At 48.5% G+C, this 27,513-nt stretch overlaps 2 protein-coding genes across 2 annotated transcripts; one reads left to right on the top strand and one right to left on the bottom strand.

Annotated features, from left to right (window-relative positions):
• Nucleotides 1–13,197: 13,197 nt before the first annotated feature.
• PROK2 (prokineticin 2) lies at nucleotides 13,198–17,007 on the top strand (the record flags this gene model as incomplete). The annotated part of the gene is made up of 3 exons (XM_079540126.1): nucleotides 13,198–13,275; nucleotides 16,011–16,136; nucleotides 16,882–17,007. The coding sequence occupies 3 exons, from the start codon at nucleotides 13,198–13,200 to the stop codon at nucleotides 17,005–17,007; spliced, it is 330 nt and encodes a 109-aa protein (XP_079396252.1).
• A 9,218-nt stretch (nucleotides 17,008–26,225) lies between these two features.
• On the bottom strand, nucleotides 26,226–27,368 carry GPR27 (G protein-coupled receptor 27; the record flags this gene model as incomplete). Its single annotated transcript, XM_079540137.1, has 1 exon — nucleotides 26,226–27,368. The coding sequence occupies one exon, from the start codon at nucleotides 27,366–27,368 to the stop codon at nucleotides 26,226–26,228; it is 1,143 nt and encodes a 380-aa protein (XP_079396263.1).
• Nucleotides 27,369–27,513: the final 145 nt, after the last annotated feature.

Genomic DNA, 27,513 nt, shown 5'->3' with positions numbered 1-27,513 from the left:
GAGGGCTGTCAGCACTGTGATGGGAATGGCTGGGGAGGCAGCAGAGAAGCTGAAGAGGTGAAGCAATTTAGGACACAACCCAAAGGTTATCCAAGCCATCAGGAAGCTTCGCGTTGGTTCCTGCAGCCTTCGGCAAAGGCGTCCCCTCACTGCAACCACATCTGAGCCACTGCAACAGGCATTTCTTAATAGCGCTGAGAAGAGAAACAGAAGAAAATTTCTTTGAAGGTTATGTGCCAATCTCCCAAGTAGCATTTCCAGCAAAAAGGCAACATGAGAGCTACTACCGCTGCAGACAGAAAAGGAAAATGCAGTCTTCTTCACCTCTCCAACGCCGCAGTGCAACTGGTGCTGGTAAATGGCTCTGAAATAGAGGCTCAGACTTTCACCACTGCTTGCTCCATTTGTGAATATGTTCATCTTGATGAACTTAGAACTAAGGTTGTGAATGTCTTCCAGTTAGCTGTATATTGGAGGTTATTGTAAGTCCCTTGCTGGGAGAGGGTATGATTTATTTTAAATGGTGATTGTGAGCACTATTTTGTAAATAGAAACTCACTCCCAAGGCTGTTGTTGTGTTTTTAAGGCAGTCTCCCTGCCAAGGTCCCGTGTGGGTTGGGATTGTATGCAAAGATGCCATCTCTTCTTTTCAACAACTATTCCTTTCTCATTGTGTAAAATCCACAGTTTTACCTGGGCCTGAAGAGGCAGGAGGAGAGGAAATACAGGCAAATGGAGGAGAGCCATTTGCCACCATCCAAACAGGTGACTTTTTTTTCCCTTTCTTAAAGATTCAATGCACAAAAGTCACAAAAATCAAAGTTACGGTTCCCTCAGCAGCCATAATTCTGCTTCTGGCAGAGCAAGAGCGAGGCATAAATATGAGCTCCTACCCTGCTGTACATGCTACATATGTGCAGGGAGCTAAGTTATGGGTGCTGCGGGAGCCATGATTTTGAATGTCCTGACTTGTGAAGTCCAATATTCTGGGTAGTTTTTTTCCCCTCCTTTTTACTCTGTGTAGTTATAAATTATATTACAGCTCTTGGTCTCCATCATACTGGCACAGCAGTTTGGGTTATGTGATTGGCTGGAGACTCTCTTCTCCATGAGGAAGTGATCACAGTTATTATGCATAGAATTGTCAAAGCTGGTCCATCTTCCTTTGCAGCACAAGCTTTTAAGCTGAGCTGTGTCGCTCAGCTCTAACACTGATGGTGAGACAGGGAAGCACACATCATTAGCAATCTACATGGGAATGTAACCCCATTGTACATGAGTGGTGATGCTGATCATTCAGTAGGTATGTGAAGGGAATATATGTATATAGAGATATGACATGGATATATGGGGATAGAATACAACCCTAAATGCCTCATGTCTTTTTGTTGATGTGTTTCAGGTTACCAGGTGAGTCTTTCCTGTGGATAACTTGCCACTTTCTGATCGTGGATATAAAACCTAAGCTCATACTGCATCTAAAAAAGCATCTTTATCAGTTTAAAGCTAAGACTAAAGGTAAGTTTTGATTGAAGCTGAAAGATCTTTAGTTGCATAAAAATTTATCCCTGCAAAGGACAGTGCCTGAGATTCATGTGTATAAATGCTTTGCTGAATAGAGGTTCAGATATGCTTTTTGTTGATTTGTGACCATGGTTTGTAAAGTTGAGCTTGTGCTATATCACTGCCTTAAAACCACATCCACATGACAGAGCATCATCTTTATATTCTGACTGCAAATCTTCAGTATTGAACTCTATGAACGTTCAGACTCTGTGAAGGCCTACGTAAGAAGGAATAATGTGGTATAAATAAACTCCATCTGACTTTTTTTATAACGCTTTGTGCAAACTTAACATGCAAGTCAGGTGTCACAGTAACTGTTGGAAAAATGTAATGCTGACAGTATTTGGTAATAAAATAATAATCGCTGCATGTATCTCTGATGGAAAGAGATTCACATCCTTTTGAATCCCTAATTGTGTGCCACACTACATTAGAGACAGATAGCTCCATTGTCTCCACCTTTCAGAGATGGGAAATTCAGAGCAACAGCAAGATGTTCTAGAAATAAGCCAGTTTAATGAAGCAGCAAATTAGACTCTTCTATCTCTTTATTTAACATGTAGTCCCTTGAATTTATCAGAGTTCATTACAGGGATGCAAAATAGAAAAGAAGCTGCAAAATTCATTTGCAATTAGAGCTAATGATTTTGAAAATGGCTTTTCATATTTTTATAGATAACGGCTATTATTCATTATTAAATTTGTGTCACGTTTACTCTGATGAAATGACATTTTCTCCCTTCCCTTGTTTCTATTGTTTATGGCTTGGGTTCCATAAAAGGAAGAATCGTAAAGATGCTGTACGTTTCTTGCCAGCCTGTGACATGGCTCCTGATAGCTTACTTCTGTGACTCATGTCAGAAGAATGGTTTTAAAATTTCCTTCCCAATTTAATACTTCTATAGTACTTGACACATAACGATACCGAGTAAATGCACTGATCCATTCTTACCCATAATTTCAGCTTCACAGGAGGAGTAATGGACTCAGGGCTGTAAAGTTAAGGGAGGAAAATACATTCAAACAGCCAAATGAAGACAGATTGAGCTGCTGCCCCTTTCCAACCTCTGCTCCCCACCCAGACAGCCCCTCACTGCTCCGCTGTCTGCCTTCCCCTTGTCCTCACTCCTGTTGTTTCACAGATTTTTCATTAGGACAAGTTGAAAATATATGTGATATTGAGTCAGCGATGGGCAGGCAGAACAGAGCAGTGGATGAATTTGAGGTAAGAGATGGAATTTGAAAGAAGCGAGCATCTCTCAGAAGTCATGGCCAGCCCTGTACTACACACCTGCCCTGAGAAAATCTGGTTTTGTGGTAGGTATGAGCACAGCATTCTGAAGCTGCAAGCTTCTGTCGTGCTGCAAGCTTATTAAGATGCTCTTTAACTGCTTAATAATAATCAAAGTTGCTGAAGATAATGTATTGTCAGTTTGCTTACCCGTGTAACATCATTTCTCTGCTTTCTTTAATGTCTGTATGTATTATTAATAGTTAACAGCCCTTTCTCTAGAATAACAGATATGGAATCACCATTTCTGACGTAGGAGGCGAAGTGAGCTGTTTATGTTATTTTTGAAAAGGATCTCCTGACATGTTATTGCTAATGACTAACGCTGCTTTGCTCTGCTCTTTGTTTCTTTCCATCCCCTCTCCAGTTTCAGCCTTTCTTCTGTTTCTTCTTAATGTGATGAAACCTGAGTCTGAATGGAGAAAGTTCATTCGTAATGTGGCCAGCCCTGCGGTGTTGAGCTGAGAAAGTCTGCGGTTATCATTTCCTCCTCTGGGGCATTTGTGGATGACCATTGTTGCCCTGGGAGCACCCGCCTGCTTGGCAGCCCTGGCCGAGTCTGCAGCCATGCAGCATGGCATATCCCACCCACAGTGAGGCTTTGTACCAGCACCAGCTGGCTGGGGGTTACAGCCCAGGGCTCAGCACTGGTACCTTTTGCCTCCCCGTGCACACAAGGCCAATGTGGGTCTCCCTGAGCTTGTGTGTCACCAAGGGAGCTTGCTTGTAAGTTTGTACAGTGCATGGCTAGGAATCAGCTGTAGCAATCTGCCCACAGAACTCAAGCAACACCAGAAAAACTCATTATTCAATACCTTATTTCATACTCTGGAAACAAGAGCAACAACCCCAGCCCTTCCTCCCCTTACAGTGGTGCAGTTTCCATCAGTCTTTTCAACTCCTAATGAGATTTAGCGCTGGGGAGGGATATTTGTGCCAGAAGGACCGAGGCTTCTGATCAAAAAGGCATTGAAGTGTGCAGAAAAGTTCCTACAACATTTGGATCAAACCCCATTTCTGTATGGAAGAACAGAGCTAATGCCACCTTAGTGAAGGTTTTAGGAGCTGTCTCTCGGCTCCTATGTCAGGAATGTGTTTGTGGAAAGTCTGTGAGATCTTACCAAATGAATTCGTCAGAGATTCACCCTGTGCCAAAAGACACGTCGCCCCGGGGATGCTTGCACCAGTTCGTGGCCTCCTCTCCTGCCCCAGCACAAAGAACAGCTCCTGCTCATGGAGCACAGGCTGCTGTCAGAGAGCTCAGCAGCATCTCGAAAAGCAAAACCCTCTGCTCCTCCTGCAGGAGATTAGAGCTGAAGGAGGGAGTGCAGAAAAAGTACATTTTCTGCTAACAAACAGAGCCGAAGTGACAGGGAAGTGGCACTGTGACACACACACACAGTGTGCACCTTACTCTGCCATTCCCCTGATGATCAATGTTACCCGAGGCATTTTGCAGATGAGTGCAGTTACCTCTTATTCCCAGTAAGGATGCAATGTGAAATGCAAATACTCGAAAGGTTGGGCTGCTGTACAGCGGTAATTAATTACTCATGCAGTTATGCAGGAATAGAACAGCAGTAGATCTTTGAGTTTATGATAAAACAATCTCAAAAATACCCTGGGCTGAAATCAACTGTTGTATACATGCATCGTTTTCCCCTCACTGTGACCCACCTGGATGCAGCCTGAGGCTTTGCAGAAGGGCCGGCAGCCCCCAGCCCTGGCCTTGGGAGCAGCCCAGCACATCCTATCATTGACCTGATGGTCCCATCCTGGCTGCTACAGAGAAACACCAACTGTGGGGACTGGGACCAAAAATACCCACAAGCCACATTACAGCAGAGCTTCTCTGGTTCAGCTCTTTCCTTCTAATTAAACCACTTTGATTGTTATCACAACAGCACAAGCGCCATGGAGGGGAGAACATGAGCACCTCAGGGCTGGCTGCAGGCTGCAGTGCCTGGAGCTGAGTGCTGGCACCACAGTGTCCCCAAGGGTCCGGTGGCATGGGAGCCACCATCAAACCCAGCCCCATACATTCAGATGATTAATTTCTGTGCCAGCACAGCCTTCACAGATACACCCGAGGCTCTGATCTTAATGAATCACGTAAAATGTTATGCCCTTTGGAAAGGCAAATATAACCCAAGTAATTATGAGCTGCTTTTTTTTGCTTTTTTTTTCCTGTCTCTCAAGGTCCAACTTTGACTATGCGAGATGCTGCTGCTACATTCTGTGCATGAATGCACGTTTTGTGAATGAATCTTCACTGTTGGAGCTGTTGTGGGACATGGAGGGAGCTGAGATGCTGAGGGCACCCTCTGCACTGACCTGCCCATGAGTCTGGAGGAGTAGAAGTGCATGGGAGGACGTTGGGTGCTTGCCTTGATGGCACAGCCCGGCCTTTGGAGCTGCTGAAACTGCTGCCACCCGTGGGAATAGCTGAGGATGGGATTTTCTTTATCAAAGACTTTATTCCCCTGACAGCTGGGCCTGAGCTGTGTGTCCACTGAATCCAGCCCTTTCATTTTCCCCCTTTAAGTTTTGAGCTCACAATTCTCATGCAGCGAGGGCAGGCTTAAGCTTGACTGTCAGTATAAAAGCCTTTTCTTTTCGTATCACTTCTCCTCTGCAGTTCAAACCAGCTCCAACCTCACTAACATCAACTTCAAAGGCTCCCCATGCTGCAGCCACAGCTTTTCCTGCAGAGCCCATCCTAGTGTCACCAGTAGGTGCGTGGATGCCAGGCATCAGCCATCATTTCTTCTGCAGGCATTGCTGTCCTGGTAGCAGCAGGCTGAGAGCTTGTCCTTGTGCACAGAAAGCCCCCAGAGCCTTTTTTTATCCAGCTGACGTTGGATCAGGGATGGAAACATAAACATGCGCAGCCAAAGTCCTAAGTTCCTTGGTTCCAAGGCCAAAGGAAAGCCCCAGCTCCCGCGGGAGGCAGTTCGTTCCTGGATGCTGCGGGATGAGCTTGCTCTTGCTGCCCTCATTCTGGGCAGCTTTCTGCTGGGGGAAGTTTAAGATGTAGATAAAGATGATAGCGCATGGAGCGATTTCTTTAAATTCCTGATCTATTGAAACAAGTTGTATTTCCCTGGGTTTGTGTTTAACGTCATGCGAATAGGAGCATTCAGTTGGAGAATAATATGTGCATGATAGATGATGTTGAGGCGTTTAGTTTTATTTTGAGCAGAGTATTATCCTGTTTATGCTGCTAGGAAAAGTAAAAGCCCCATCTATGAAAATTGCTTGTGCTTTTTTCAGATCTGAGCAAATCGTTGACCGCATTGCTCTGAGCTGTACTCAGGAAGGGCAGAGAAGGGAGCAGAGGAGGGGAAGTCTCAGCTATTTATGTTCATTCATATAGGAGGAGGAAACAGCAGGAAAAGGTCAGCTGCAGGAATTTGGATTGGTGCAGCTGTGCAATGGAAGACAAAAAATGGAAGACCTTTTCTCATAGCCAATTATCACCATGATGTGAACAAGCATTTAGCAGCTTCCTGACCGAACAAGGGATGGGTATGGGTGATGAGAGGTAAGTCCCTTGACACAATGCTTGTTAAACATAGAGCAGTTGCAGCTTAAAATGCCATCTCAGACAGGGTAGCAAAACGAGCTGGAAGTGTCCCAGCTCCAACTGCTGCCCTTGGAGAGACCAAGTGCAAAGGATACTTTGATGGAAGCTGTCATGAAGATTGAAATGGGAAAATGGAAAAGATTTCACAGTGGCTTTGAACATCCCCTAGAGCAGTCCCTGGAGAGCCCATTGAGAACCCTTGCCTTCCTGCTCATCACAGCACTCAGCAATGCCAAAACAAGGAATCGCTGGTTACAGCACTGGCTGGGATTTAGGGTAAACTGAAGGAAATATTTCTTCATCTGTAGTGTAGTCACTCCTTGTTGCTGCAGGAAGTTGAGCAACTGGGTTTAGAAAGAGCTGGTTTTAGAAAGAGATGGAGCACTACCTGCACACTGTGCTCCATGCATCCGTGAGCATGAATGCAGCCAGTGGTTCATGCAACTGCATGCTGGGGGCCTCGATCTGATGTCCCAATGCTTCTCAGAAAAAGGACTCAAATCTCCAGCTGTGCAAGATGAGCCTGGCTGGGCTGTGGTCTTCTCAGTAAATATCTGTTCCTCATTTATCTGCTGCATGGGCTGGCTGCAGGAAGAGCAGCATTAGGAAATGAGGCTCCTCAGGGACCGCACAGCGGCGTGAAGTTAGGAAAACGTGATGGGCTGTTCCTTTCCACTGCACACGAACATCATGGCACCAAGATATATTGGTCACCAAGGAGTTCCCGAATTAGATGGGCCATGATTGGAGTTAATAGCAATATGAAAGAGGCAACACTTGCAAAACACAAATGGCAGCACTCCACTGGCAGCAGCCCACTGGTTGCTCACACCGTGCGTGCAGAAGCTCCTGTGGGCCTTCTTCAGACTCAGCAGAATTTGGAGGAGGCTTTACTCAAAGAACACGAGCATCTTGACTATTGGGGCTTATTTATGTCTTCTTGAACCCTATTTTCAATGCAATGTGCTGAAAAGGGATTTGCTACACAGCACTTGAAAATGCAGCCTGTAGAGCAGGAGTGTGGCTGCTTACTGGCAAGCACCCAGCCCCTCTCCCAGGGCAAAAGGCCACTCACCCTGGTGATGCTACTGCATGTGTGAGAACGTGTTTTTGCAAGTGTAGTGGCTGGACTGGTTTCCACCAGGATTTAATCTGCTGCTATCATCCCAGCACAGGGTTAAAATAGAGCTGTAGCGTGTGAGTATACTGTCAGGTCAACAAGAAAGTACATGATACACTCATTCACTGATGGTCTCACTCAACTGAGACCCACTCACCCACGGCCACATTGCCTCAGGCAGAGATGCTTCTGTGGAACCTTTGGGGATAGGAGATGTTGGCTTTTGGTGAGCGGATAGGCGTGGAAAACATCATGGCCTTGTCCCTCTGGGCTTTACCTCCATCTGTGGTCCATCTCCCCAAATAGCGAGTTGCTGAAGGGATGAAGCACATCTTCCCAGCATGGCGCTCACCACTGCTGCAGGGAGCCAGCCCCAGCCTGCATTGCTGGGGTTTTGCTCTCGTTTGATCTTTACCATAAAAGCAACCCACGTGAATTCCTGCAACAACGAGCTGCCCTTTGCTCTAGTGGCTGTGGAAATGGGAGCTGGCAGGAGATCAGAGCGAGGAGGGTGAGCGGGGTCATTTGTCCTTTGTAACATCTCACCCGCAGGTGACGCAGGAGGTCGCACTCGTTCCTTGCAAGCTGGGTGGGAGCTGCACCCACAGCCTTCCACTGCCACCTCCCTGCCAAGCCCAGTGTCTCTGGGAGAAATGAGAAGATGATAACCTCCTGGAGATGAGAAAGACACCGCGACTTTCCCTCTGAGTAACCCCAGTACACTGAGATCCAAGGTCTATGTCAGCGCTTTATTTTCTGTATCCTAACAATAACAGAAAAAAAAAAAAGAAAAGCCCACAATAAAGCCCCAAAACTACCAAGCCTGGTAGTTTTAGTCCTTTTCCCATCCAAAGCTGTTCTTTAATGTGGGCCTGGGAAGGCAGACATTTGTTAGTTGTCACCCCAGCCATGGCTGGAGTGATTCAGAAGCATGCAATTTGCTCAGTACTCTGGGGTCCTTGGAGATGCGTGTCACCAGAGAGACATCAGAATCCTCAAAGTTCACATTTAGAACAAGGAGTGAAGTTTCCACACTGGGGATGGCTCTGGTGAGGTGAAGCAGTTTGCAGCTGTCCCTGCAGGGCTTTCAGTGCGTGCTTTTTGCTAATGTGCCTCCTCACTGGGATTTTCACCTTTCTGAGCAATCTCACTTATGGATGAAAAGGAGAAAAAGGGATTCAGCGGTACTGCAGCTCTGGCGCTGAGTGGAAGCCCTGCCTTTAAGCAGTGGTGGCAGGGAGAGAAAATGAGGAAAAAAAGGACAGAAGTGAGGAAGGTGGAAAAGATAGTGCAAGAAAAAATCTTGTGATGGAGCTGAAGGCACAGGTCGGAAAGCAGATGAGATCTGCAGTTGTGTCCTCTGGCCTCGAGCTGCTAATAAATGACCCATCCCTGGTGGAAGCAGAGCTGAACAGAGCATCCCAAGGCTGGCAGTGGCATGGCAGGAGCATCTCCATCCCCTTCCCACCAGCCCATTGCTTGGCTGCAATGAGTTGGGGCTGCCAGGAGGCCGTGCTGGTGTGTGCTCAGAAGAGAGAAGCTTCCTCCCCAAAGCAATCAGTGGGAAGAATAAAGATTGAAAGCATATTTCCCCAAAGTCCAGTGACCTTCCCGAAAGCAACACTATGTCTTCTTGGCAAAAGGTTTGCATTATTTAAAAAGACATACATGAAAGTTGCAGAGGGGCAGTGAGTCCCTGTCTGTCACATAAATCCCATTGATTCACTTGCAGTTGTGCCGCCCTGGAATGTGGAAATGCAGTGGCACGAATGTAGAAGAGTAAATACAACAAGGGTATAAGTCAAAGGAGTCGTTTCTCATGAGAAACAAGGAATCAGTAGTTTTGTTTGTGTGACTGCAGATTTTATTCTTATTTTTGTTCTACTGATGCCACAGTTTCATGAGTAGACACTGTAATCTTCAACTCCGAGCTGATGGGAGGATGTGTACTTTGCAGTCCAAGTGATTCATGTGCTTACATGATCCAGCGCAGTGTAAGGGAGTAAGAATCCCTAATCTAGAACATTAGCACTTATCTGTTAAATGCTCTTTTTTAACAAGCTGCAGAACCATCATCTTTCTTCTTACATAAGGTTCTTCGCAGACTACTATGACAACGGCCCTGAAAAACGGCATAATGAGACACAAAGAGTGCGAGGAACACGCTGCTAGAACAGCAGCTCATCACAGCTATTCTTATCTGACCTCAGAAAGGAAAACACTTCTGGATGCTTTTTTTTTGGTCGCTAATGATGTTTTCAGCTCTCACTTTATTCCTGTGCTCAAAGGGCTGCCTGTTGTTGAGCTCGTGGCTCGCTGGGTCTGTGAAGCTCACAGGGCAGAGCTGGGTGGCTGTTCCTCCCCGATGAGGAGGCTCCTGCAGTAACACCAGAGACCTGGTGGAGTTTGTGGGTGTGCTGGAGAAGGCTGGGGGTGGGATGGACTGAGGGTTGTGATGATGGCAAAGCCTGGCTGAGGTGTTGTGGAACTTGTTCCCAGCTTGTATTTCTTTGCAGAAGGTGGAAACCTGTGGTGCTACAGGGTGTGATATCACCTGCTGCTCCAAGTAGGTTAAACTCAACTGGAAACAAGGTTTTCAGGGTCAGAGCAGTTTACTGTTGGAGGTGGTGAAATCTTCACTGTTTTCAGTCCAGGTTTGATTTCTCTTGAGGTATGCTCTTGTTCAACAAAAGGTTCATTCTGCCTATTTAGCATTCTCTAATGGAACTTAGACCAAACCGCCCTCTTCTAACCCTAAAACCTGCAAATCTCTTAAGACTTGTCATTTAACCAGTTGGTTTAACTGGTGCTGGAGGCGAGTCTGTGGTGTGGTAACCGCAGAACAGTTGGCTCTGGCCTGCAGGCAGCGAGCTGTCCCCTCCTGGTGGCCAAGGCCCATGGTGGGACAGATCCATGCTAACCTCACACTGCTGCCTGCAGGCAGCGCATGCTGCACCCCTCCTGCAGCAGATACAGTGTGCAGCTGAGGCAATCTTCAGGAAAAAGCAGAACTTGCAGCCCTGGGGAAGGCTGGTCATGGTCCTGCACCTGTCCATGGAAGCACTTGATACAGGTGATGCTGTTCTTCCCATTCTGGAGTCAGCAAACTTGCACTGAATTCCACCCATTGCTTGACACATAGTGTGAAAGATCGAACAAATCACATGCTGTTGTTATTAGGAGAGTTTTTAGGATAAGAAGTTAATCCTCCTGTCTCACATTATCTGCTTTTTCTCAGTTCTTTTATGAGAAAATTTTCTTTTTAGATGGCTGATTTATTCCCATTCTTAGTTTTTTCAGGAACCTGTAAACTCTGTAGTGCATTATCACTTGAATAGGCCAAATAATTATCTGAATGCCTACTCACAGACAGTTGGCTTTCAGTGAAATTGAGGCTTCAAGGAGAATTAGATAGAGCTACTAACCACACTGGGAGCTAAAAATATGCATCTTCAAGAGCTGAGGTCTTTTACGTGATCATCAATTCACTGTGTCAAATCTAACATCGTGTGGGTATTTCAGAATGGTATTTCCTAATTCTGATGTTTGAGTTTTTACAATAGGAGACATTCAGCAGATTTAGGAAGGTGATCTGAAAATTGGGCTTTTGGGGTTCCTTCTTTTGAAACTTAATCCTTCCTGAGCAGCCAAAGGTGCAGCTCCACAGAAGCCCTAAGGCATAACAGCACTGAAATATGGAGACTCACCTCCCAAGCTTTGACTATTTTAGAACATCAGCCATTTAATTGGACCCAATGCATTTTTCATACCAATTTTGCAGTCACCTACAGGCCGTGTAGGTGTGTAAGATCTTTTCTAACAGCAGACAAGCTCTAGCACGTGTTGGTTGTGAGAAGAATGGCATCGTGATGGATGTTAAGTCCATTGCAGCCATCCAGGGTACAGCAGTGACCTCCTGGGCTGGCAGCCTCTCACACATCACACCTGTGGTGCAAACAGCATTACAAGCAATGATGTCCATGATGTAGAGCTGCATGGTGTTATTTCCTCCTTTTTAGTTCATCTTTAGTTCTGCTGTGGTTTTGAAGCCAAGAATGATAATTTGTACTTTTTATTTTAACTTCTGTGCACCTGGGCATTATGGAAATAATAATTCATGTTTTATATTTATTTATTTGTTGTTTGTTTCTAGGATACAAATAAGAATTAAAGCACACTGTGCCCTTCAGCTGGCTCGACTGGTAATGGCTCAAGCCAGCCACGTGGGCTTACAACAGCCACAAATCCAGCCTGGTTATTTATAATACTTCTTGTGCGTCAAAATCGGCCTATCCCAATTTGCTTTTAAAACATCCTTGGAGTGTGACTCCATTTACTCAGACCGTATTTGTCTTGAGTGCACTTTTACGAAATAGCCATAAGCACCAAAAAGGCCACGTCTGTAATGCAAACAGTGCCAGACAGCCCGACCCCCCCGGGGGTGCCGCCAACAAATCGATCCGACAGCTCCCGACCAGGATGGAGCGGAGCGGGGCTGTGCCCAGACAATAAGTGCGTTATATGCTCCCCTTCAGCTGCACTTAGCCTCACTTCAGCCAAAGAATGAGACTGTTTCAGGAATCGTGTAAATACGGGCTGTGCAAAGACTCAGCCTTCCTGTTTGGAAAAAGAGAATTTGAAAAATCTGAGAGAACAGGGAGCTACGTGTGGGAAGGGGTGAAGCAGTGGGGGTGGGAGGGAGGGATGGGCGAGGTGGGGACAGGGAGGCAGAAAGGGGATAGAGATGAATTAGAGGAAAGGTGAAAATAAGAATAGAGAGTTGAAAAATAAGGAAAAGAAAACAGACAAAAATACAGTGAGGGGCACTGAAGGGAGGTCTGCATGTGTTTCACTGCTTCTCTGAAAGTTTGCACATTCACTGCGCTATGGTGTCTTCTCTCCAGAGGGGACGGAGGTTCCCAAAAGCAGCACCGTCAACCCTTCCACCTCAGCAGCCCACAGAGGTGATCAGCTATTGTGCTGGTGCTGGGGCTGCAAGCAGTGCCGAGGGTCCCCAACCCCACTCCTCTCATTTCTTCCTCTAAAGCTGGACTGGGGGGAACTGGAGAACCACAGATCCTGCAGGAACAAAAGCAGAGAGGACTCAGGCATTGGTGTGGGCAGATCTTCAGGCTGGCACCAGCCACTTTGGGCTGCCGCTAGCCTAGGATGTGCCCTAACCTGCAGCATGGTCTCCCACCTGCTGCAGGGTCCCTTGGACCTGCTGTGCGATGCTCCCTACATCTCGCAGGACGCCCCCTAGGATGTCCCCTGGCTGCCGCGCGATGCTCCCTACTAGCAGTAGGATGCTCCCTGGGGTTGCCCTCGGTTACTGCGGGACACCTCCTCAGGACCCACTGAGCGATGCCTCCGGGGATGTCCCTCGGCCGTAGCGGGACACCCGGCGGCTCGCCCCCCCGACGTGCCCCGGGCTGTCCCCAGCCGACAGCGGGTGCCCCCCCGCCTCGCCCCGGCCCCGCGGAGGGGTGCGCACGGCGTCCCGCGGCGCTGCCAGGGCGGGGGTGACTCACGGCGCGGCACGGCAGCCCCCAGCTTTATAACGGCCGGGGCGGCACCGGGACGGCTCCACCGCGCCGCGCCCGCGGGGAGCGCAGGGGGCCGGGGGCCGGCAGCATGCGGAGCCTGCGCGGAGCTGCGCTGCTGCTGCTGCTGGCGTTGCTGCCCGCGGGGCGCGGAGCCGTCATCACCGGGGTGAGCGCCTTCGCACGGCACCGGGACGGCACCGCCGGACGCGCCGGCGGGCGGAGGGCTGTGCGGGGGTAAAGGGTGCCGGGCTGGGGGATAACCGATAGCGGGATAACCGATAGCGGGACGGCGGTCGCGGGGCTGTGTGGGCGCCGGAGAGGCGTTGGGACTTGTGTGGGTAAGCGACAGAGAGACGTGCGGGGCTCTCTGGGGCTGGGGCTGAGCGGAACTGGGGGTCTCCCTGCGCTGAGCGACACCAGGACTTAGGGGACTCTCCGGGGTGAGAGATGTCCGGGTGGCGGCGGGACCCGCGGGGCGCTGCGCCGAAGGATGCGCAGCACGAGGTCTGTGCTCGGGGCGCTGCTCCCGGCGGGGCGGGGGCTCCGGCCCTCCCGCTGCCCCCGGCGCTGCCCGACTCGGGGTCCGCGCGGCTCTTGCAGCCGTGTGCCCGCCCGGCGGCAGCGCTACTGCCATCACCTTTACTGCCATCACCGCTAAACGCTGCTTTTTTTTTTTTTTTTTTTTTTTTTTTTTTTTTAAGTATGACCGTGCTGGTTTTTTCCTCACTGCGAGCGAATCCTCTGTTGTTGTGTGTTTAGGCTTGAGATTTACTTTGCTTGTGATTTTTTTTTTTTTTTTTCCCAAAGACGTTATTCAACCCGAAGCGTTGCATCACTCCGAAGTAAAATGATTTTTCTCGTGTTTGCTTTGGGTCGGTGACCCAGCTCTGGCATTCTTTCGGCAGCTCACATGGCTGCTGGAATCACCAGGCACTGCGGGGCCGTGCGGGCTGCGGGTGTCCTCTGGACTCCAGAGCAGCTCCCGGGACGGAGCCGAGTGTCAGCAGGAAGGAATCTTTCCGTAGTTGAGAAACGAATGTTCCTTTTCAACAGAACTGTTTCGAGCAATGAAAGGACGGGTGTACGTTAGCCTGTCGTTAAGGTTGTGGCTACACCTCTAAAGCATAATGAATAAATTAAATAATTGCGAAGCTCTGAATCATAGATTAAAGACACACAGCGTTAAAAAATCAAAAATGTTTATACTAAAAATGTTACTTTGGTAACTACTGCAGTGTGTTTCTGCTCAAGCTGCTCTGATGGGTTTTTGGCTTCCGAACGAAAAGGGAAATCTCAGGTGGAAGCTGACATACGTGTTCTCATCCACATCCTCTGAGACAAAGTGCTCTTCCTTTGCAATTTAAGACTCAAACAGAACCTTGTGGCAGCTCATGTGCTGATTTCCGCTGGCTTTGGAGCCAGCATTTCTCCATGGACTTTTTCTCAGGCTGCGTTTTCCACAAAGCTGTGTGAAAAGGGGCACTGAGGGGGGATGAGCCGTGCCCAGAGCACGGCAGGAAGGTCGGGGTGCACAGCAGCACTGGGGATGCATGCTTTAATAGCTCATCAAACATTTTGGAAGGGGGATCTTAAAAGCTCTGCCAGATGAATATATGTGTGTGCATGAGAGTGAGTTCTAAACCATAGCACTGTTCAGCACTGCTTGCCTCTCCCCAAACTGTTCTGCACCCCTTACACTGCTCTGCTGCGGACAAAGCGACTCCAAGACCATCAGTCCTGTGCCTAGGGTAAAATTATACCATCAGAGGGATTGTTTTATTTTATTTTGAGAGAGAGAGAAGAAAGAAAGCAAACATTACCTACCTGGAAGGCTGCATTGGTAGTTTTATGGCCACTATTCTTTTAAGTAAATATGCTGCGTGTTTGGGCTCGCTCACAGCATAGAGCTCTGCTTTCTTACATGCGTTGAGGAGAAGTGCTGGCCATTGGGTTACACACATACTGACAGTAATTGCAACAGCTTTTCCCTAAATTACTCGCTGATCTGGCATTGCTGTTTGAAACAGTGCAACGTTTACTCAGCAGAGTGCAATCTGTTGGCATTTATCATGTAGATCCCAAGGTGAGACCCGTAGGCATTGACTCAATGACTGTCCTGCTGAGCAGCCTTCCTGGCTTTTAGGTGCATTTTTAGAAGCTGCCTCTTGCTGTGCCTCTGGCCTCTCAGCCCCACTGCCAGACATGAGAGCAGCAAGGTGCCTGACCCTACTGTTGGGGCATCATCAGAACCTTGAACTGACAGAATTTCTCACTGCTTTGGCAATGAGAGAATATGATTGAGAGTCCAATGATCATCTGGTCTACAAAAAAAAAAAAAGATATGCAGTAACCTGTTCCAAGCCCTAATATATTGATTGCTCTTCATGGTTTCTGGTTTCTGAAATACATCCAGTAGCTTAATTTTAGTTTGTGCTATCTAGGCCACAAAACACACATCGGATAAATGTCTGATAATTTCAGTTTCCCCTTGCAGGGTATGTGCTATCACATTTTCTTGGGCATGGGCACTCACACAAAGTGTTTCCAGTTATACAGTTGGGACATCTTTTAGTTACATGTAATTCTAGGTAACAGCCATACATTCCCTATTTAAACTTGTATTTTATCTACTTCCACTTGCAGTTTGCTAACAGAACTATCAAGCACTTGCATTTGAAAGGCACTCAACCATCAGACATTACCATAAGAAACTAGAAGGAATAGGTCTCTAGAAGTCTTTAAATTCATGGATGATTTCAATCCTTAGCTTCTCTGTAAGATGGGATTCCATTTGTCTGGTGCCCTGTGTCCTCGCATCTCCCTGAGCTCCCTTAGGCTCCGGCTATGGGTGGAAAGTATTTATGCAAACAGAATAAACAATTTCTCTTTCTGGAACCGCAGGCCTGCGACAGAGACCAGCAGTGTGGAGGAGGGATGTGCTGTGCTGTCAGCCTATGGATCCGCAGCCTGCGGATGTGCACACCGATGGGCAATGTAGGAGAGGAGTGCCATCCTTTGAGCCACCGGGTGAGTAGGGCCGGGGAGCAGGGCTGCAACTGCAAATGGTCATAGCCTCTGTGGTTATAGGCCCTGTGATGTGCAGAATGTAACAGCATCCTTACTCCTGGTGGGGATCCTGGCTGGGACCAGGTGGAACAGAGCTTTGTGTCCCCATCAGTAGTGACCCCATGGCCACCCCAACACCTTGGAGACCTCCAGGGGACCTACAGATGTCTGGCGATTGGCTCCCCACCTTCTGCTTTCCTTCTCAGCAACGAGATGGTGTCAGCTTGATGCTATTAGCAATCTGATGGCATCACAAGGGCAGGGTCTGCAACATGTCTGTAGGTGGCATCACTGCTATTATGCACCTTGCATATAGACCCTGCATCCCTCCCGTGTCTCTGCGTCACTATGCTGCTATCACCCATCCTAAACCCAGAGCTATGCGTGTGGAGGGTTTAGAATATATCACTTAGGCTGCTGGAAGCTGCAATGAGTCAGTCCTGCCAGCAGCAGAGCTGTGATTGCAGGTTCTGTGTTGCGCAGGCAGCCGAGAGATGCCATTCCTGCAGGCTCTGCGGCCGGTGACCCAGGCTGGGCTGGGATAAGGTGCAGGGAAGTTGGAAGGGGTACTGGGCAGGGAGAGCCGGCCACTGTGGGTCGTTATGGTGCCACTTCCTGCGTAGGCTGCAGGGCACTGCTCTCTGAGCGCTCCTACCGCAGCTCCGCCGTGGCCGTGCCCTGCTGACACCCGCGTTCCTCCTTCCAGGTGCCCTTCCCAGGGCGGCGGATGCACCATACCTGCCCCTGCCTCCCCAGCCTGGCCTGCATGCGGGCATCACCCAGCAAGTTCAGGTGTTTGCCGGACTTCAGGAAAGAAGATGTCTTCTTTTAGCAGGAGCTGCTCGGTGTTCTGAGGAGGAGCCGCCCGTGTTCTGTTTGTTGTTGTGATGAGCAAGGTACTCGCTGGGACCCCTCTCCCATCCTTCCCTGCCTCACCAACATCACAGTGATGATGCCGTGCTGTGCTGTAGCGGCCAAGGTTTTCTGAAGGGCTTTCATTTTGGGGGGGGTGAAGTGGGATTTGCTGCGCAGTGCAGATTTCTGACATAAGGAGCTGTGTTGCTGGACAGTCCTGTTGTCTGTGTGGCTCCAGCTTAACCCCAGAATGAAACCAGCCACAATAGTTATCACCTTTGGAAAACTTTGGCTGCATTTTTACTCTTTGGAATGCTTGAATCGAACTGAAATTTGAATAATTATACGGAGGGAAGCATATAACAGTTACCAAAAACCTACCCTTCTATTTCACTCCTTGGTTAATATAACTGTCTGTAAGTTAGGCACACCTCCATGTTAAACGTTTAACCAGTAGATGTAGATTTTACACTTTTAAAAAGTGGCTGACAGAACCAAAGCATTTCAATACTCAAAGCATTACAAGACTCTGTTATTTTAATACTCTGAGATTAGGAAAAGTCTTTGTTACTGGAGTTGGTGTAAAACTACCTGATCATCCCAAACTATGTATTAAGATGTAGTTTATATTAAAAAAGGAACCCTGACATTTATTGTAATGGGCTGCCTGACTTCTTGTATATGTACCGAATTTGCTGTGTAAAAATTCTGTATCAGAATAATGGCAGTATATTATTTGATTTATTTTAATATTATAACATTATTTTGTCATTGTGGTTTTCAGTTTTTATTCAGTGTACCCTGTGATCGCATCCCTGTTATCACAACCAAGCTGTGCTCTGGGAGGTGGAGGATGGAGAATGTTGGAGGAGTTAATGTGAGAGGTTTGTCTTTGCACATGCCTCAAAGCCTTCAGCCTGTCAGACGTGCAGTTGGTGGGTTCTCTATGGAGTACCATGCAACTATGCAACTCCATGCTTACTTGTGGCCCTGGAGATGGAATTCTGATAGTTTGTGTGAGGTTCACACATTTCTGCTCTCAGACATGCAAACGTATGCTGCCTCTGGGAAAGGGAAGCTGCTCATCTTCCAACAATCAGAGCCTTTGCTGGTGGTGATGATGGGATGGAGCAACTAGCATGCTACACTAAAGCAAACACCTGTACTGCTGAGAGGACACATGTCCCAGTGCATTCACCAGGCACCTGCCCCCACGGCCCTCTGGAAGCAGCAAGCAGCCACTGGAACTGCTGCTTTGGCATTAGAAAAATAGATTTGGAGAGACTGGAGGGATGGCATTGCACCTTTCTGGCTCAGAGCAGCCCAAGCCCAGGGCTCATGTCCTGATGCCAGCACTGATCTTTACCCACTAAGACCTTCTCAGGTTCTCTCTGGGCTTCCATTTTTAGGAAGGAACACAGAAGCAGCCCAGATGTGTGTGTGTCCCCACCTCTCACTCCATTCATCCCCACAAAGCACATGGTCAGAATGGATCACAGCAGCAGCTCTCAGCCCTGCTCCTAGCTGCCACTGCTGTGACCCTGCAGCAACTGCAGGCTGGTCTGCATCAGCTTCTGGCTGTAGTGCTCTCCTTCATCCTCTCTACCTGGGAGATCCATGCTAATGCTGAGTGCAGTTTTATTAATATTGGAGAAATATTATTAATTATTAATACAAATATGTGCATTAATCTTTAATGCTATATTAATATTGATATTACAGGCATGTTACAGAATAACGATGCTATCACTTCAAGCTGGGAGAAGTTCCCTGTTTATCACCAGATTTTGGCTTAGCAAAAAGCCATTGTAAGAAAGGATGCTGCAAAACATAACGAGCTGCTGCCTTAATTTGATTTCTTGCTAATTAGGTAGGTGAGGCGAGGTGCTTTGCAGGGCAGGCAGCACCTGTGAGCCTGAGGGATGGGGAGCAGCACAAAGCCCAGCTGGAGTGTGGCCTTGTCTGCACTCTCCTGCATATAATCCCCCACTGGGAAATGCCCCTTTTGAAAGCCTTACAAAGTCTTTGGGTGTAGGTGGTGGTGTGTAACAAATTCTCTTAGCTGCTTGGTCAGTGGGGCTGAGATCTGAGCAGGTGTTTGCCCTAACCAAGGCCTGGGTTGTGCATGAGGAGCTAAAGTTAGTACAAGGCTGGGGGTCATCCAGGTGAGCTGGAGAGCTGGAAAAACAGCCTGTACTTGTGGGGCTGCTATAAGGTATGTGAAATGCGGTATTTGGATTTTACTCATGCTACTATGAAGGTGGGTTGGAATCCTTGGGCTTGTTGTTGTTTTGTGGCTGCACCATGTGAGATCTCATCATGTGCCCAGCAAAGAGGCCCTTTGCTGATCTGCACTGTCAGCACAATGAGCCCTGATGCTGTGCAGCCCCAGTGAGCAGAGTGCAGCCCTGGGTCCTTGTGGACACCCTCCCACTCCAGCAGCACTCTGATTTGTTATTACTGCACAGATGGATATTCAAAAGAAACAGAAGGTGCTGAGAGTCCCTTGATTTAAACAAGATGTCTCAGGAATTTGATCTTGACAATGTGTAACATGTTTTCCAGAAGGAATTAGAAAATTGCAGGAGGAGAAAAGGCTGTGCAAATACAAGGGGATTTTGATAACGGCAAAATCAATGTGCCTCTCTCTATTAGATAGAAATGAAATGCCAAAACAGCGGGGGTACAGCTGTTACTGATCAATGCTGTGAGCACAGGAATGGAGATGAGCTTAATGCATGTCAGACGTAGAGAAAATCACCTACAATTTCCTAAAGGAAAGTGAGCAGAACCAAGCCCTGCTTACTTCTCTAGCACATGTGAGCATGCTTTGTTGTTCATCACGTGGGTATCTGTGGGCTCTTTCTCAGCACAAAAAGGAGATTTTCTTGTCTCCTTTTTTTTTTTTCCCTACTTACATGGATGAAGCCTTACCAAGTGGGTCCATGAGCCCTCTTGGTACAATGGCGGAGCTTTTTGGCTGCTGTGTTGTCATCATTTCACCCTCCACTCTGGTTCCTCTGAACTCCCTGAAGTCTCAAACAGACCTTTACGCATTGCAACAGAGCTTTTGGTGACCTGGGGCTGGCTTACATCAGCACTTTTGCTCAGACAGAGATTGTGTAAGCATAGAGTAAGGAAACGTCGTCCTCTGAGTGTTTGGGATCTACAGGGACAAAGTGGGCACACCTCCATGCCCAGAGGTGATATCACACCATGGCTTCACGCTGCCTTGTCAGCTCCTTGACTTGGGTGCCCACGTTCCCCTTGGTCTGACTGTACATCGTATGCTCAGCTGCCGTCCTCTGCACCCAGATGTCCTCTGCCCAGCTGGATTTGGCTGTGCAGTGCTGTGTATGGGGCCCATGGAGGGGGAGCAAGCAGGAGGGCCCCACTGATTCACCCAGCTACCGGGTTGCTCACTGCCTCCTTCAGCTCCTGGGTGACAGATGGGAGCAGATTGAGCGGTTTGATGGAGGGAGGTTGTATTTCGCTAAATCATCCCTCTTTCTCTCACTGTCAGAAAGCACCCAGACTTCTGCTCCACTTCTAATTCTGCCTGTGTTTCCCCCTTCTGGATATTTTTTTAAATGGCAAAGCCCTTTTGGCTCTATCTCTGCTGAATTTTCCAAGAGCTGCACTGGTGTTTATAAGGAGTGATAATGGGTAAGGAGTGATAATGGGTATTGTCAGGCAGTGAAAGAAAGGAACGCATTGCTTTCAGACAGACGGGATGTGGTGCTGTGTACAAGTGCTCCTGGTTTTTGCCACCCCAGGCACTTAGGCAGAGCCCTGGGCACAGTGTGGCTGCTGGCTGTGGGTGGGCACATGGGCTGCCACTGCTCACAGATGGAGCACCCTTCCTTCCCTGGATGACTTGTTCCAATGATTAATCATCCTTCCACAAACATAGGACTGCATTTTTTAATGGCACACCAGTAAATAATGCTTTAGGAGGGGTGTCTCTTCCCTGGGTGATCGCCTGATTGCTGCCTACTCTATCAGCACTGATGAGTGCCTAAAATTAGCCAGGACTTCACAGTTCCCTGTGTCCTTGCAAGACTCGCTTTGAACTTGAAAGCCTCCTACACAAAGTGCTCTGCGGCATCAACCCGGTCATAGCAGAGGCGAAAAACACAGTGTTGAAGAAAGTGGCCTTCCAATAAATGCATCCACAGTCAGACCATGCGTGACTCATGAGATCAAAGGCACAGTGCAAGTGTTGAGGTCATTAAACATGAATAGAAATACAGAAATGCAACAGCTCGCATTAAAGGCTTAGCTTGACTTTAAAGCTGAGTGATGAAAGCTTCTATAGTCAGCGATTGTTTGCCTGTGATAAAGGTTTGCTCTGGCCTTCAGTGGTTCTGGGCTTTACAAAGGTAAGCCAGAATAATTAATCATTTTTTCAGATATAACACCAAGGCTTGGAGCAGCCAGTGACATGGCCAAGTGAAAATGGGCTCAGGGATGTTCAGCATCAGCTCTAGGGAAAGGCAGAGTGGTGCAAAAGGCCCACTGAAAATTCAGCCCTCAGTCACCAACTCTACAGTTAATGGGTGAGTGAGGACCGTGTGAGGCCCTATCAATGACATAGCATCGATCGAGGGCACCAGCACGGGAAGGTGTTGGGGCAAGGCTTCTATCAGCCCCATCTCGGCATTCTATGCTAGCTTTAGGAGAACTCCTTCAGAGATGGTCTCTCTTTGATGGCTCTGCTGCTGTGGTTGCTGTGTATGTTACGATATTCCTGCGTGTACCAACACCCAGCATAGGAGATGCTTCCTGGTTCCTATTGCAATGGCTGATTGTAGCCTTTGCAGTTCTTGAGCAACTATGAAAGAAGCTGTGCTAAAAATCGTAGGGGGGGGATCATAGGAGAGATCTATTAGAAAACAGCCCCCTTGCTGTGTTTATTATCTCACTTCGGTTTGAGATACAGCTATGTTGTACGGTTTCTGGGATATTCTGATGTCACAGAATCCCTCCTCTGCAGCATAAGTTGATGAGTGCCTTGAGCCACCTGGCATCGTGTTCTGCCTGTAGGTGTGTATCGCTGCCCGAGCCACTGCTCTGCTGGGTGCTTTGCAGGCAACTCTGAGCAAATACCAGCACCGCAACGGGAAACGTAACTGTTTGTAACCATGTGGGCAGGTGGCAGAGATCCAGCCCAATGCTGAGCATCCTTTGCTTGGAAAGGAGGGACAGTGCCAGCTCTGAGCTGAGCTCGGTGTGTCCTGGGGCAGTCCTGCAGCATATGGCAGAGCAGCCTGCCGGAGGTGGAGCTGTATCACAGCCAGGTAGAGCCCCAGGGAAGAATTTCTGCTATAGGAATAAGCCAAATTCCTGCCCTTTTCCTCAAGGCAACTGACTTCACGCTGTTCTGGGAGGCAGTTTTGTCTTTCCTGGTGCAGACTTGGCGCTGTCAGAGCAAACAGCAAGAGCCCACGGGCTACATGTCCCCCACTCACCTCCACCACCAAATGTGAGACCTTCACACATCAATGTAATGCGCAAGAGTTAAATATTTCGGCTCTTCCCTGCAAACTTTCCAAAGCTGAACAGCAGAGGCACCCTGCAGTATTCACAGGCTCTGAGTGCTGCGAAGCAGAGATGCCCATAAGGCAGTACTTGCTGAGATTTCAGATTAGTGTCACTTTTCACGCTGCCCTGATATAGAAATTTGTGCTAAAACCTCCGCTGACACAGCATAGCAAGATTTCTGCTGGGAACGCTTGCAAGGAATGTGTTAAATATCTGGGGAGTGAGGGAAGATGCCAGCAGCAGTAAGATTTCCCAGTGCAGCACAGCTGCCACAGCAACTGCAACTCTTTACCACAGCCATGCAACAGCAAGCGTGCTGTGAGCTCTGAGCCAGACAGTGGAGAGTCTCCAGGGGGGATGATGATGGCATTTCACGTGATGCCGACTCCTGTTGCCCAGAGAATATGAAATCATCACAAATGTCCTGTTATGGAAAGGGTTTGATCTGCACGTTGACTGAGCACAGGTAGGTGGGAGAGGTGAGTGCCCTGCTGCCGTGCAGCCCACTGAGCTCACCATAGATTTGCATTGCGGTTAGAGGGGATGGGAACGGGTTCAAAGCATCTGAGTTTTTGCACGTGTGCCCAGCACTTGCACAACGAGCTGCAATAGCTTCCCGTGTGGCCGCAGGAGGTATTACTGCACTCAGCTCCTGCTGAGCTCCGTCCATTAGCACTTTGAGGCAGAGCAGAGCAGTGGTGTTCAATGGGCAGCCGAGGGCACAGAGCTCACAGCTGCTCCTCAGGGGTCCTACCAGCACCAGAGAAGACTTCCAGGCCTCAGCCCATTCTCCTTTGCTTTATGCCTCCACTTCACAGCAGGTTTCATCCTCTGACTCCCCTTCTCTGAGCATGGCCAAAGCAGTTAATCCCTGTGACGCACTTTCCCCATATCCAGACTGAAGGACACTGTGAGAATGTGTTAATGCTGTGCCTTGGTGATGCTCAGCTTGGTTGTTTTTGTTTGTTTTTTGAAACTTCCTTATCTGTTCTCACATTCCAGAAGGAATACTCATCCCCTGGTGCTCCCCCAGCCCTTTCTGGCCTGCACATTTCCTTGGCATGCTCAGCCCCAGGCTAGACTTGTAGTGCTGGTCACTGAACACTGCTACATTTTCTGCCACCTATCTGTCCTTTTATACTTAGTTTCACCCCCCTCCCCCCCTTCTGGAATGAAGCTCTATTGTTCAACACCCATCTAACGCCTGAATTAAAGCTACTGGAGTTCCTTCTCCCTTGTGCTGGTGAAGCTAGGATCGTCATCAGCCTGGTATTAGAAGGACCTCCGGTACCAAAATAACTTTTAAAGGCGCCAATTCTGTCCTAAGGGAAGTCCTGACAGGTCTCTGTGCAAGCAAAAGGTATGGTAGAGATACCCATTCTACATCTCTCTGTATCTTTTTGCCATGGGTCTGGTTGCCACCAGTGGTGACAGCAAGGCGGCGGTTCCATCCAGCAGACAGCAAACAGACCAACCCCCGTAAGGGCAATTCATCACCCCCTGTATATCCAACCAACTACACAACCTGTGCTTAATTTTCCTGGAAGAGAAAAATGTGGTCCTTGCAGCTTTTAGGGCTGTTTTAAAATAACAGCTCTCCTATCTCTGGGGTTTAAATAGAATCATAAGCACACTACTTATAGCTGGGATGCCAAAATATCTGACACTTTTAATAGCATAAGTGAGGAAACATGGGCTGTTTCCTAATTGGGCTGCATGAGAACACAGGACTTCAGTTGGAGATCACAGTTCTAGGCCCCAGAAAGATACTTTATCTGCACAAGAGATTTTTTAAACTTTAAGGAGATGATTCTGAACAATTTGGGATCCCGTAAAAAAGAGCTAAACAGTAAAGCGGGCACTCAAAGGACATTTGGAATGCAATTACTAGTAACAGCATCAATGCGTTGCACGTTCCTCTTCATAACAGCTCTACCTGGATTACTCATCCAGGTTTACTAAGCCACGATCTGGCACTTAAGGATGAAAACATGAGCAGTGCTGATAGCCAGCTTCTGCCACCACCTGAAGTTCTGACAGGGTTCCTGCTGTACCCAGATGCACTTTCACTAACAGATCTGGAAGCAATAGTCCTGCTTTGTTCTACCCTACCCAGGAGCACGGTCCTTAACAGCCACATTACAGCTGTTGCTCAGCTGATGGCTAACAGCCTCTGACTGCAGAGCTGCTTCCAGCTCAGGCATGATTTCTTTATGGAAAGGGAGCTTGTTGCTGTCATTGTGCGACAGGCAGCAGCGCGGCGCTGACTGATGTTTGCTAAATGCTGCACAACGCACCTGAAAGCAACGCATCGGGCACAGCTTCCTCTGAGTCACATCAGGATCCTGCCATCATGCTGCCAGCTGAAGCACTTCCAAAGAAGTTTTTCTAAATGAAACAAGTTAGGATGTGCTGTGCTGAGTAAGTTTAAGTTTCCCATTAAGAATGCAGTTTGAGACCAGTGTTACCCAAGCCATCACATTAAGGAACTGCTTCTCCAACTCAAATCAGTGATCCACGCAGTCATCTGCTCTACCATTGCGCTACATAAACCTGTTGCCCATCATGAACTTAAGTCTCCTTAAAAATAGCATCAGTCATTTTTATTGGTAAAAACACCTAAATTGAGATCTAACAGCAAGTAAGGATTGTGCTTGTCCATAATGACCCCGGCTGTGAAATCTACTCAGACACAAGACATACAACCTTCCAGAAACACAAGCTATTTGTCAGCAAAGCAGAATGCTGTCATTCTGAGACAATTACATACAGTCAAGGTTTTCAAGATTTTATTAAAGAAAACAGTCAAAATGTACAAGTGTTACCCAGGTTTGTAGATAACTTCCTATAAAGGCAGTAAAATATGAATTTCAATCTAGGTTTTTAAAAACTGCTATAGTTGATTAGTTTTAAAGTTGGTATTTTAAAATCACATTTCACAAATAGTTCCGAAATATTACCAAATAAATAGTGCAACGAGAAAATCGAAATTAGTTCTACACTGTTTGCATGTCAGGCAAAAGTTATAAGTAACTGCTTCAAATACTCAAACCATTTGAGAATGAATGAACCCACAGCTCCCACCAAAAACCGACTTCCACTAAAGCACACCAGGAACGTCCTCTTCTTGTTCTTCACTGAAATCAAATGATAAGAAAACAACACCTCTTGAGGTCATCAAAAATAACTTTAGTATAAAATTGTCTTGGCTTTTATCAAATATTACATGAGTAAAATTGTTAAGCCTTTATCAAAACAGACAGGAATAGGAAAAAAAAAAAAAAAGAAAACGTCATGGCCTTAATCCGTATCTGTTGGAATCACGTCTAGAAACATTAGAAGCAAGACCAGAAACTTGGAGCCCTGTTTTGTTGTTAAAAACCACATAATCACAAAGAGAAACAGCTTCGTACAGCCTAAGGTTTGGGGGTGTTCTGCTCAAGTACCTGTTTCCATAAACAGCAACCTGTTATGTTCTGGAGAGCACACGCAGAGTATAGAAAAATAAATAAAACAGCTTCTTACAGCCTAAGGTTTAGGTGCCGGGTGGTGGCTCAGTACATCCCCCACGGGTCACACTTTCTTGAGATCAAATGCAGAAACATGGAAAATGGTATCCATCTTTCTTTTTTGTAAGCTGAGGAAGCCCCCCTACATCCCAAAGCTCTTGAGATCGCACAGGATGGTGCCCTGGGTGCTCTGGATGCTTTGGCAGCACGGGAAGTGGGCTCGGAGGCAGACCCTGAGCTCCTTGTTGAAGATGAAGCAAAGGATGGGGTTGACCCCGGCCTGGGCAAATGTCATCCAGACAGAGGTGGTCAGGTACACTTGGGGGATGGAGCTGGCCTTAATGAAGACCCGCAGGTAGCAGGCCACAATGTAGGGGGACCAGAGGAGCAGGAAAAGCAAGGTGATCATGTAGAACATCTTGCAGAGCCTTTTCTCCATCTTAAACTCCTCCAGCACCAGCAGCCTCTTGATCTGGCTGTGGGTGGCCTGCCTGATGCCCACCAGGGTGGGCGGCGTGGGTCCCCTACCAAAGCCAGCCGTCCAGTTGGCCGCCGCCTGGCCCGTGGCCCCCGGCCCATGGAAAGTCCAGTTCTGGCTGATGGCTGGGACCAGCTGGGCCGGCTTCATTTTACGGTGGCCGTGGATGAAGAAGAGCAGCTTGATGTAGACCAGGTGGGTGGCGGCGATGACGGCCGCCAGCATGAGCATGAAGCCCAGCGTGTCGTTGGCCTTGACGTAGCGGTGCTCAAAGATGCACTGCTCCTCCTCCCGGATGAACTTGTAGGTGCCCACATCGAAGACGGGAGGGAAGGCCATGGCCATGGAGAGAGTCCACACCATGCACACCACAGCCAGGCAGGTCCAGCCCGTCATGCGCTTGGCATAGAAGCGGTGGTGGGCGATGGCCATGTAGCGCGTGACCCCCACACAGAAGAGCAGGAAGGCGGCGTGGAAGCAGAAGAGCACGGCCAGGAAGGCCAGCACCTTGCAGCTGAGCAGCCCGTGGGGCCAGGCGGCCCCGCTGCGCACCGACAGCATGACGAAGGGGAAGCAGGCCAGCGAGCGGAGCCCATCGGCCAAGCAGAGGTCCAGCAGCAGGTAGTATGGGGCACGGTGCAGGTGTCGGTCCTTGAGGATGAGCCAAGCGAAGAGCATGTTGCCTGCCAGGCTCACGCAGAGGATCAGCCCCAGCGTGGCCAGCTTCAGCCCGGAGGCGCTCAGCAGGCCGCCGGCGCTGGGCAGGTGCGGGCTGCTGCTGCTCCCCAGCTCGCTGCTGTTCGCCATCGGGTCCTTCCTCCTCCTCCTCCTCCTCCTCCACCTCCTCCTCCTCCTCGCGGCAGGCCCGGGGGCTCAGCGCAGCGGTGGCGCTCCGGGGCCACGGGCCCCGCCATCACCGCCGCCTTCCGCCGCCCAACCCGCGCCGCGCGGC

The sequence above is a fragment of the Tetrao urogallus genome, assembly GCF_951394365.1.
Source record: "Tetrao urogallus genome assembly, chromosome: 10".
Classification (NCBI taxonomy): Eukaryota; Metazoa; Chordata; class Aves; order Galliformes; family Phasianidae; genus Tetrao; species Tetrao urogallus.
The sequence above is the reverse complement of the archived record's forward strand: the minus strand, read 5'-3'. Positions and strand labels throughout refer to the sequence as shown.